Source organism: Lissotriton helveticus, chromosome 8, assembly GCF_964261635.1.
Source record: "Lissotriton helveticus chromosome 8, aLisHel1.1, whole genome shotgun sequence".
NCBI lineage: Eukaryota > Metazoa > Chordata > Amphibia > Caudata > Salamandridae > Lissotriton > Lissotriton helveticus.
Window position 1 is genome coordinate 809,638,780 of NC_136069.1, and position 12,704 is coordinate 809,651,483.

General features: G+C 39.4%; 1 protein-coding gene across 1 annotated transcript in view; it reads right to left on the reverse strand.

Annotated features, from left to right (window-relative positions):
• The window catches only part of NALCN (sodium leak channel, non-selective), a 3,094,418-nt gene that overhangs the window by 2,374,494 nt on the left and 707,220 nt on the right, over positions 1-12,704 (reverse strand). Inside the window, exon 5 of the mRNA XM_078657626.1 lies at positions 11,201-11,383. Within this exon, the coding sequence (XP_078513752.1) occupies positions 11,201-11,383 (183 nt within the window). The remainder of the gene's footprint in view (positions 1-11,200; positions 11,384-12,704) is intronic.

Sequence of the window (12,704 nt, forward strand, 5' to 3'; positions counted from 1 at the left end):
AATATCCTGCTACTAATTAAAAGTATTCAACAAGTCATTATATACTTTAAAACAACTAAAAATCTAATTTCAACAATTTCATAACTAAACAATTATCTAAATAATACACATATACAATCAAATACACTACAATAAATTACACACTAATTAACACAAACAATATTACATTCAACAATATTTTGTACATCGATATTTTTTAAACAATATTAAAAACAAAACTAAAAGTGATATTTTTACCTTCGCTATGCCTGCCAATGATATATTTGATATGTTGATATATTCTTGACACAATAGTTTTGTATCACAATATTTTTTTTCTCTAATATTTTGTCCAAACACCCAACAACCCATATCACTTGGGCCAATGCATTCCAAAACTGCAGGGACCTGCCCACTGCTTCAGTATTCTTTGAAGCTTTGCCCTTCAATTGGATGTTCAGCAGTTGCCCTGTCAAGGGGATCTTCCTTTACCCTTCTGTAAATCAGAACCTGCCTGCCTCCCTGCCTGCCTGTCTTGGAGTTCCATTACCTTACAACGGAACATGGCATTTGGCCAGGTTCTTCTATGTGGTTACAATACTCAACGGTGACTTGCAATATCCTAATAAGGTACACCAGGGGGTACCTTACCCCATATATAATGCTAAAGATATACTGCATAGTAAGGTAACTACACATTAAAGAGGTTTGGCATAATCTGTCAGCCTTAGTGAGTTGTGACACAGAACAAATATCATTTAGCATATAGAAAATGCAAAATATAGCTGTGGTACAGATGTGTGCTATACTATCTACAAAATATGCCATCAAACCTTTGCCAGCTATATAACAAATTGGGCCATTCATTCAGCATTTTAACTGGTAATATAATGAGAGTTCATGTCCTTAGTTGTTATTTAAGGCAGTGCTTTCTTGAAACACCTTTTACCACCATATTATTAAACCAGGACTCTGGAGGTGGTAATGTGTGTCAAAAACATTTTTACACATTTATTAGGTGGCAATTAGTTATGGTGGTGGTATTTTCTGTAGTTTTTATGCTGCTCTGCCTTTGGATTGGATTTTGCAAAGTGATTACTATTGTGTTGTACTGTATTTCTTGTGTCACGTCACGCTCTGTTTGACTCTTTTGTTGTAATGTGCCCTGTTATGTTCTGTGTTATTATATTGTTTTGTGTATGCTATTGTTTTATGTTCAGGTATTTACTTTAGATATCTCAACAAATGCTGCTAGAGGTGCAGCAGAAAGCAGCATATGCCTCGAACATTCCTGTGAAAAGCAACCATTTACCACTGTCTAAGTGGTGAAATACCACTTCTCCAGTTCTTTATACACTAATGACACCAGTCAGCCCAAAGATGTGGCAAACACTGTGTCTTAACTTGTCACTCCCAGTGCATGCTTCATAATTAGGCTATTTGGTTTTAGGTTTAAACCTATAATTACTGATAAAACCCCACTGAAAGGAAAATTGCCATCACCGATAGAAACATATAAACACTGAAAAAACACCTTTGCAACCACAAACTAAGTACCATTCAAAGAAAGGAAAAGACGAGTGAAAGAGTATTTTTTATTTCTTCCCGAAGGGGCCCATACAATGTAACTTTGTTATACAAGGTAGCAGCGAGAAAGACTGGGCTATCATTATTCTGCTTGAGTTTTGTTGTTTAGGGATGTCACTAAAATATTGTCTCTTCGTCCTTCTGCTTTTTTCAGTTTTGTGGTCTTCGGTCTGAAGATGCAGTGTTTAGATGCATGTTTTAGGTCTTATTTAGTTATTTAATAAACTTTAGAGAATCAGGAAATTCCCAAACCATATTTGATATTTTGGAAATTTTTGATTTCAATGATAGGTAAAATGGCTGGTTTCATAAGAATCTTTCCTGATATGTACCATCACATTTACCCACAGACAGAGAATGGGTGACATCCTTTGATACATCAGCCCCCCTTTCCATCAAGTTAGTATTGATTGTAAATGAATTGCCAAACACCCCAGGCTTTAAACAAAATTTCATGGCAAGATGTAGTGACAGGTATATGTGAAAAGAATGTTGTCACCAAGCATCTGAGATAGTGGTGAAAATATGATACCAGAAGTTTGGGAAACATGGAACGCAGTGCCACTTGGAATGCTGCTGAAAAAAGTTCCTACCAAGTTCAATAAAGATTGGAGTGATATTGTTTGCATTTGCAGTAATTCTCCTATGTATTTGAAAAGGTTGTATGATGACCTGTCAAAATCAATACCTGAGCTGAAGTGATTCCCTGAAAGAGATCCCTGTCACCTGCTAGATGGTTTGCTGAAAGCATCTTTACAATCTTCAGAGATAATGAAGAATGCTATGGACTTTGTATCCCCTTCTGGTGCAGTACAAATGTATTTGGGCCTCATATACCCTGTGCACACGCTATTTATACACATGCACTATCAGGGCAGAAGGCAAGCAATAATTTAAATCAAATAAAAATTCCATAAACACCTGAAAAACACTGTTTCTGTTGTTTTTAATGGCGCGGAAATGTGTAACCACTGATAACCACTGTTTTTTTAAGATATTGAAAAAAACCCACCAGAATTTATCAAAAATAGAAACTGAAAACAGGAAAGCCTATTCATAATATAGATCTGTGTTTTAAACATTATAAAATATTCCTAAGGTATGCAGAATTTCACAATGCCATGCAATGATCAGTGGACATATGAGTCTAAACCAGTGGTTCCCAAACAATTTTTAGAACCATGACCAACTTTTTAGAACGACAAACTTTCACAACCCACCTATATTTAAGGGACAAGACAAGGGGTGATTTTTTAAAGTAATTAAAACACCTGTGGTAGCGCATTGTCGTTTACAGGCAGCACATTTTCCATTGTAATGGCCACTTACTTTTCACACACATACAGTTTGACTGATAAAACAATGTAGCATACATCACTCATATGATAATGTGTGGAAATCAGGTTTCTGTAAATATTTATCATTTATACATCACCAAGTACAGTGTCTTGATTTGTTTTAATCTTCTTAAAGTCTCTGTTTCCAGCACACTACAGAATTTCCAAACTGCTGAATGCAAACAGTTCATTTACAAGTGTTTATTTTTGCGAGTACTGTTCTCCGGCAAGATTGTCACATAATTAATTTTAAAAACTCCTCTCACTTTTCAGTCAGAGAAAGAAAAGTAAACACCAATCCTGTGTTAAAAGATAAGCAGTTATGTATGACTTCTGGCTTTCAAGCACTGGCAAATGTGACAAGATAAACACAGAATTTAGAGGCACCTTTGTGTATTGCTCAGACTTTCTAGACCCACCAGTGGGTCAGGATGGACAGTGTGGGAAACACTGGTCTAAACCATATAAATAGCATATTGATTTCATTTGTTAGTGATCTTTTGAAAGAAATCCTCATTTACGTTTTTATAAAATCATATGATTAAAACATTTTTAATTAAAATGGATGCCATCCTTATGTGTGGTTCTAGTAGAAGAAACATTTTTCTTGGACTCTTACATGTTTAAGTTATAAGGTATGTTTCTTGTTTGGTTGTGTGCAAATGTATATTCCGTTGCTATTTCTTCAACATTCGTATCACATATTTGCTTTCTACCCCCACCTGCATTTTTGGGTCTGGCTTGACAGCACAGCTGCCTGCTTGCTGCTACGAATTCCTTAAGTTATTCACAAAGTATGGCAAAGTCAGAACTCTTGGCATTTTGCATCCAACAACATGGCTTATTATCTTAACAAATCTATTTCCTCCACAGACACCACTTCTAATCATTGAGGAGGACTTTAAAATTAAGTTGTCAATTACACACTACTTATACATTGGTATGCAGACCATGGGATATTAATTGGATAATTTTACATTTCATATAGTATTATTTGATGAGAGGACTTTATTGATTTTTGTATTGCTAGAAACAAATGTTTTCGTTCTTTTTTTTTTTACTGGAGTTTCTATTTCAGCAGAATACCTCTGCCCCAGGATTAGGCCATTTTTAAATCGGTGTCAGGCCTACTCAGAGATCTAATCAACAGAAGGATATAGGCTATATCCATCCAACACAAACATGGATTATTATGCAACAAAACGATTGCCATCAAAGTTTTGCTTCTGAATGGCACAAACAAAAATATGATGAAAAATAAAATGGATGAAAGACAAACATCTTTACAAATCACCCGCTCTCTTTTATCTAATGCCATCACTTACACCGGTGATGCAGGGCATGAAAGAGGGGTCAACTATGCTATAGTGTTGCAAAATGGGTTCCACTCATTTAGTACATCCAGATGCCTTGGCTATTTAATTCACCTAGTTTTAATCTTTTTACTGTGGGTGAGTCTCATTACATGTGCCTCAACCATGGTAATCACCTGGCAAATGGACTGCAGGGGTTTATCCTCAGTGTCTGCCTTTTAATATAAGGCCATTGAGACACAGTTATGGTGAGGGGCACTTGGGTGGTTACATGTGAACATGTGTGCACAAGTGTATGCACGTGTGCGCGACTGCACATTTGAGACTACCATCGTGCACAACCCAATAACTGCATACAAGTATTCTGGCGCAGAGGGGGGGACTTTGTTAGGTTACATATTCATCCGGAATATGCCTTAAAATATGAGTGATATATGAACAGCAATGGTTCTAGGGAATATATCTTTTTGATATTTAGGAATACAATCAATGAATGCAAGAGAGTTTTGTTTGGATGAATTGCAACACATCTTCAATGTAAAAATAAAAGATGGCACATGGAATGACAGCTATTTAATCAGCTAAATAATATTAATGGGCACTCATAAGTGTAGTCAATATGATTTACTGTTTTGTCTTTAGAGACACTTTGTTATAGATCTAGGTGGAAAACTGCCTTAGAGTGCAGTTTCGCTTCCCTTAGGCCTACAAAGTCCCATGAGATAAGAAACTGGGTGGAAAGTGTGTGCCCAGTTCATATTATCAGGTCTCAAGACCATACACGTACATTTCATGGATTGTCCAGAATTGTCATCGTTTTTGGCTCAGCTCAGATCAAAACCTAGACCTTCTGCCACCCTGCTGGGCCAAGTTCATTACATTTCTCCCCAGAAGTGGGAACAAAGGCCAGCCCACAAAAAAGGAGTAATTAACAGTGCTTTCCTCTGCTCCTGAGGAGGAAGGGGTGGGGAAGAGAATCTGCATCTTTACCTGCCACACTGTCCCAGGGCTGTGGACAGCCAAGGTCTACTGAACAAAGGACACATCACAGACAACTGAAGTCAACACAGGAAGGGGACCCTCTTTGAATTTTGGTAGGAAAGGCCCTGACAGTGATGTTATTGAGGGGTGAAACCTAGGCCCCAAGAGCGTATGTGACTAGTGACCCCTGGATGATGCTTTTCTGAACTATCCCAGCATACTGTGCAGGATGTTTGGGACAGGAATGGAGAAGTGATGTCACACCAAGGATTGGCATGGGATGCGTGGCTTCTAAAACTTTCCACCTTCCTTTAAAAGATGGTGTACAATGAAGAGAAAGGGCTTTTGTCCTTTTTGCTGCTGGACCCTGGGACTGTGACAGCCTTGGACAAAAAGAAGGACAAGCTCCTGATGCCCCCCTTGTTGACCCCAGGACCAGTGGATCTCTCCAAGGGGCAGTAAAGCTGCCCCCCTTATTCCTCTTGAGGACCAGTTGTGGGAATGATCTGAACTTCAGAGAAAAACCAGGAGGAGAGATGGTTCAGGGAGACAATGGAATCTGCTCCCTAAAATACACACCACCTTAGAGGTGAGGTATGTCTGCTAAAACTGCTCCTGGTGGCTAGAGCTCGCCACCAGGAGTAAAATTAGCCCAAGAACTTTTAAATTGGCCCACGCTATGGCTTATTGAAGCATTTAAACTTTGACCCCCTCCCTTGGTAAGCAGAGAACACGGCGCTCTGACGTTTTTGCTAAAATTGCCCCTAGGGAGGGCCAGTGCCCATAGGTTGGCACAAGGATTATTCTGTCCATTTTTCACAGAGTGAAAAGTGTGCATGGGGTCCCCTCCCCATATCCTTCAGGCTGATGCAAGAACACTGGGGCAGCAATGTCATGCCCCCTCAACAAAGAGAAAAGGGGCTTGGACCCCCATCTCCAGACCCCCTATATCCAAAGTCAGGGGAGAGTGCTGTCATACGCCTCGGAGAAGAGGGGGCCCGAAACCCATCTCTGGCCCCCAACACCAAATGGAGTAAGGGGAGCACTGCAGCGCATCCCCCAGATGTGGCAAGACTGCCCTTGTTCTCCATGCCCGTGGCGGGGTGGCCACCACAAAGGAAGCCTCCCTAAGAGAAGAGCACTGTCGCATCCTTTGCGAGCAGAAGGAGAATACCGGCCTGGCCCTGAGGCGGCAGGTGCAGCTGGGGGTACACTCCCTGGGCTGCCGCCAATGAGGGAGCCAAGAGGGGTGCCGAGGTGAGACCAGACACCTTCAATAAAAATATAAAAAGGAAGTTGTGCTGCGTGAGTCCACATGGCACAACAAAGGAAAGAGCCCGGAGACGCTCATACAATATTCACTGCTCTAGAGGAAGCATCTCCTAATGCAATACGGGGAGTTCCAATTTATGTATTTTTTCATTGCAGCGGACCCAAAACTGGTGAGGTAGCCACCAGCACTTAAAAGAAAGTGTGGGCTGCAGGAGTGCAGCAGCTTCCCCCAAGAAGAAAACTCAGCCCAAGTTTCTGGGGTCAGAACGATTATGACCACCCTGACTTTCTCATTGACTTTTCAGGCACTCCCAAGGCTGGAGCTTTTATTCTACAGCTAGGAGTGCAGTAACCTCTAGGGGGCTGATTCTATGGCTGCATTCTATGTGGCTTGAAGGTGTATGAAAAAGACACAGACACCTGAGTCCGTTTTACAGATGTGCCTCAGGGGCGCAACTAGCTTTGCAGCCCCTGGTGCTCTTTGGTATTACAGAAGAGGCCATAGACGATTGTGCATCCCCTTTTGTAATACCGACAGTGCTGGTGCACACGAAGCTATCGTCCAAAGGTGTTTCCTCATTTGCTTGGGGGCGTGGCTCCATGCAAATGAGGGCATCCATTTACCTCTGCGTGCCTGCTGTATTACAGATGCGGGCACAGAGGGAAAGAAGCTGGCAGGATGCACACTGACAGTGCGCCACCTAAAAAGTGGCACACTGTCTGTGCCCTCCCTGATGGCTGAGCTCTGGAGGGGGGAAAGGAGGTCCCATGGACCCCCCAGACATCCCCTTGCAGGAGGGCGCAGTCACTCACTGCAGGCACCTGCAAGAGGATGTTTAATCCTTCTGAAAAGTGCAGGCGGGTTGCCACCTGCACTGTGAAACACGAAGCGGCTTCAAAGCAGCCGCTCTGTTTTTTACATGAATGCGCTGCCCCCAAGGCAGCATGAGTTCGCTGCTGCCCTGGGGGCAGCACATTCATCCTAATATGGTGCATTTACCTAATTTGCGCTGGGTGCACCCTTTAAAAGGTGAGCCTGGCACAAACAAGGAAAATGCTCCCTATGTCTGATATGGCCATAGTACCTAATTTGCGCTGGGTGCACCCTTTAAAAGGTGAGCCTGGCACAAACAAGGAAAATGCTCCCTATGTCTGATATGGCCCTAGTTGTTTAGTTACTTTATTAACTGTTAATAATGACAAGAATTGTAGAACAATAATGAAATGCCTATTGATAATGATTGTTGCATTAACACATGGTTATTATGGATATGTTGATGATTATTGACATGTGGTTTTTTGGCCTTTTTTAATGCAAGTGTGCCTTTGATTATATATGTGATAATTATATATGTGATGATCATTGACAAAACCAATAGGTATGTTTTATTTAAAATGCGACCCCCTTATTTTGTGATGTGCTGTTTGGTATAGGGGAGGGCTGCTGTGGTTTTGAGGGTCATGACCCAGGGATTAAATGTGATTTCATAATATCATCTAAGGTATCTGCCTTAGGTATATATTTGTAAATGAATGCGTAGTATTTAGTAGGGTGTGTGTAATAAATATAATTCCCTCTTTTCTAAAGAAAAAGCACTGACTGGACAATAATTTATTGACTGTTATCATTGCATGTCAGCAAATGGTGATTACTAACCCACATCACCTCCCTTGAGAATGCCTTGGACTGCTCTGCTTCGCTATGCTGAGAGAGTCAAGTGCTACATTAGGGTGCTTGGTTCCCAGTAAGGGACGTACTACCTGTAGAGGCCTCACATCCTGCACAACTGATAACCCAACAGATTATAGACTAGGAGTGTTTGATAAATGTCAAGAAGGGAGAATTCATGCCTGATTTCTAGATTAGTGACTATGTAGATGAGTTTAATTTCACTTATTTTTATGTAAATATATGATATGTGACAATACTGATAATCTGTTACTGATCCAGCCCTCATGAACCTATGCTGTACGCCACTGCTATAGAGAAATATTCAGTGAGCCATTGGCAATAACAAAGTTCATAAATGAGTCACATCCAGGTGAAAATTTAATAATGTTTCTACCAAAGACAAAGAACATCATAGGCAGATTACATGCTTATCAACTATGCAGTTAGCCTGCTATTGCATCACCTGCTTTACAGATTTTGCAGTTATTTGGAGCATTTCTAATCCACCATCTTGCTGTACTCTAAGCCTTTGGCTTGACTCACTGGCCTTCCTTTATCTACTGTAAAATGTGTCATGTCCTACATGGTATGATACCAGAATATTGTACTAAATATTGTCGGTCAAATATATTATTTCCGAAATATTGTTTACAAAAGTATTGCCCATTGGAGTTACCAATGTAGCAGTACAGACCACTACCAATGGCTACCAGTTGTTAAAATCCTTCATACCGAGATGTAAGCTGGGGCTGCAGGTGAGGACCTTTGACAAAGGAGGGGGCTCATACAAATGTTATAGCCCTCAGCAGTGGGCTACAGTGCTATTATAAAGTGCCACCCTCTGAGGGTAGAAAGCTAAGAAAATAAACATCATAAAAGGAAAGACAAGCATTGGACTGCTGGAGCAGAAGATGTATACCAGGAATTATTAGAGCACAGCCACTTCATTATCTTCATAAAAGCTATTAATATTCCAGTACTGAAATATACCATTATTGCTGACTAGAGAGGACTATGCTGGCTGTTAAAGGTCCTGGAGCTGAGTTATAGGCCTGAGCCACATGCAAGAGTTTGTAATCATAGAAAATGCTTTCAACAATCCTAGGCGGCAGGCTATAATGCCATTACAACATTCCACCTACTGTAGGTAGAACATTCTAAATGATAGAAAGTTCTAAGTTAAAAAGGAAGAAACAGAAAAACAAACATTGGAATTTTGGAGTGGCAGTTCTGCATCAGCCATTATTGTCCCTGAGCCATTCTATTGTCTTCAATGGGGCGCCCAACATTCCAACATTATAGCATAGATTCTCCACCCAATAGGACAATATTTTTGTAAACAATATTTAGGACAAAATATTTACACAGAGTATATTTCAGTCAACAGATTTCATAGCATTGTAATATACAACCGTCCCACACAGATTCCTAAATAACACACATTTTCTCATTTGTTATTTGCCTTTCCATCCCTCCTACTATCAAGTTGCACATAAAGCCAAAATAAAATGGTTCATGGAACCATAGATCAGTCCCCTGAGACTTTTCAATCAGTGGTATACTTTCACCTCTATTGAAAAGGAATTAGTAGAGCCATCTAGGCCATAACAATTTGTTGTTTTTTTTAAATAAGGGAAAATGCACATTCAGACTCTGTTGATGGTCTTAACAATTACCTGTTGTCAGTTAATCCCTTAGTTAAAATTGCATGGATTCTTTGGGTCAATCAACATGTACATCAACCAATCAATCATTTTTTGCCAATTATTTTGTCTACATTATGGAGGAGCAGAATTGAGTGCCCACTCTTTAATATGCAACGTATATACTCAATGTGTTCAACTGTATCAACGTGTGTGCATTTTATTAATCCATTGCAGTAAGTGCCTGTATATCTCTTTAATGAGAGCCACTCGTATATATTGCTGAATTATAATAAACTCACTATGAAAGAAAACATGTGATTTCTTTAACATTTCATGTGATTAATCACTTATAATAACTACATTAATTTCAAATCTTTTTCAATCTTGTGTTGGCCTACTCTTCAACCGGGCCTCAGTGCACACATTATGTTATATAAAATGTTTTGTAGTTCTTTCTAATTGTTCATTGTTTTAGACTAGCATATCACTGAACTTTTAATTAACTTTTGACCTTGGATATGGAGACTGAAACGGTGGGAGAAACCATCCTTTACCAGGCGGAAAAAACTGGTGTTACATCAAAGGCCGTCCAGATGATTGCTTCTTTGATGGTAGCTGGAGAACTACGGAGTCTTCCAGCTACCTGAGAGCACTGTTTTCTGATTGGTTTGTTGATAAAGATGATAAGGGGAAGCTAGCTAGAAATGTCTTTCATGCTTTAATTGTGCACTCTTTAGAATAGAAGACCAGACGTTATCCTGACTTTGCTAAGGGAAGACCTCTTCTTGACTCTGCTGATTTACCCTGCCCATCGTTGAGCTTCATGCTTGAATACTCACAACTCTTTCCATTGAACCTTCAATCTGGTTCATCTGATACTGACACCTTCCTCATAGAATTTCGCCTTACCATTTTTTATAATAGATTTAAAAAAGGGAAGTTCCTTTATGGAACCTACTTGGGTTTTATTTTGCTCACTGTATGTCATTCTATATTGCTTGTTGATTTTTGATTCTGTGTAAATGTAGATTGCATAACTTTTAAATATGTACATGCTTACTATATTTTTCTATCAGTTTTGCATATTGGTGTAATATGTAACAGAAACTAAAATTAATAATAATACTCTTAAGATTTGGATACCATCCTCTTTGTCATTTCTGTGGAGTCATATTGGTTGCACTGTACTTGAAATGTATTTCTGATGTTAGTTCCTTTCTTACACTTCATGTGGACAATCAAAGGTTCAAATGACCATTGGGGGATTTTGTTTGATGACTTTACCATGAGATTGTGGTACAAGAAACCCTGCTCTATTAATTAAATGTTCTAGTGCTCACATATCATTTGTAGAACGGTTGGTCTAAAGTTCATGCCATTACTCGAAATGGAAAAATATAACCATAAACCTACCTTAACTATGCCTCGGATGTGCATTTTTGCTATCATCTCAGCAGTGTAGAGAAACATCAGCAGTGTGTCGAGGGCAAAGGTCACATACTGGAGAGGAGGATAATGTTCAAAGGTCTTTGGAGTGTTCATGCAAACCGTAATGACGCTGATGATGGCGCAAATACGTAGCAAGGAATGCACCCACTGAAACAACAAGAGGCATGGTACTTTAATTGCCAAAACTTACATTTCCAGTTCAAAAACTAAATCTGTACATTATGGCATTTCTATCAAACTAAAATCAGATTGAGTTGCATGTGTCCTACTAACAGGAAAAAAGTTATAGGAAAAACAATCGCTAAATATTTATGCTTTGTTTTTAACTGAACTTTCTTTGTAGGACACTTCCGAAAGGTTGGGTATCCAATCCAAATTTCCATAGCCTCATATAAGTCTAATTAATCCTAAACATGGCACTTATTATGTCACATTTTAATTTTGAGTTTTATAGGTGAGATAGCTATGTACACGCACAATATGCTAACTTTACTTTTCGAACATGTTTAATTTAATGTTTTCTTTAAAATGATGATGCAAAAAGAAACTGGTTAGTACATGGCAAAAGGGAAACAAAGCTTATACAACGTCCAAATAAAAAAGGAAAAGAGAAAAATTAAAACATCAAGACGAAGAAAAGGAACAGATTAGGACAGTGGAAGGGGACGAGAAGGAGAAGGAAAAAGAAAAGACAGGTGGAGATTTAGGAGGCAGAGAGAGTTACACAAATAACAAAAACATAACATAACATCATTTAACATGACACATACATAGAAGGGCACATGGAATTACAAGTGTTCAAGCAAAACATGTAAGAAAAATCACAAATATTAAACATTTTTCTATACAATCAATGTGAGCAAACTGTCAAAGCTAAGACGTATAGGTGTTTCTTTCTTTTTGTCATACACATGCAAGTCTGAAATGCTGCACCTAAGGTGTTCAAAGTCACTTGTCCTGGAGCGTGAACAAAAGCAAGTCTTATCATATGCTAACATTTCTGCTACTCCTTGGACCCGAGTCACGATTTATTTTTCTTCTAGCCTCACAAAATTATGATATGGTATTCAATGAAAATGTATCTAAATAAAAATAAATAAAAAATCTGACGAAAATATAAGGACAGTCTGTATGCAAAAAATGAGCAAATGCCCGTAGTTTTCTTCTTTTTCTTTTTTATTAAACTGTAAATATGCAATTTTGTAATTTTGTAACCAAATAGTATATTGGATCAATTACTCGTTGGTATTCTTCATTATGTTGAGTCCTGTAAATGTACGGGCCAGGCTTTGCTGGCCACAGAGCAGGGGGAGGAGTGGTGGGCACTCTATAAAGTGTGCATGATGGTTTGGCTGGCCGTCCTGGGCCAGCCAAACAGCCATGCATGCTTTGCATGGTCCCCACCATCTTGTAATAGACAGCCTGGTGAGAAACATGCACAGACTTCCTGTCCCCGTCTGAGCACCGA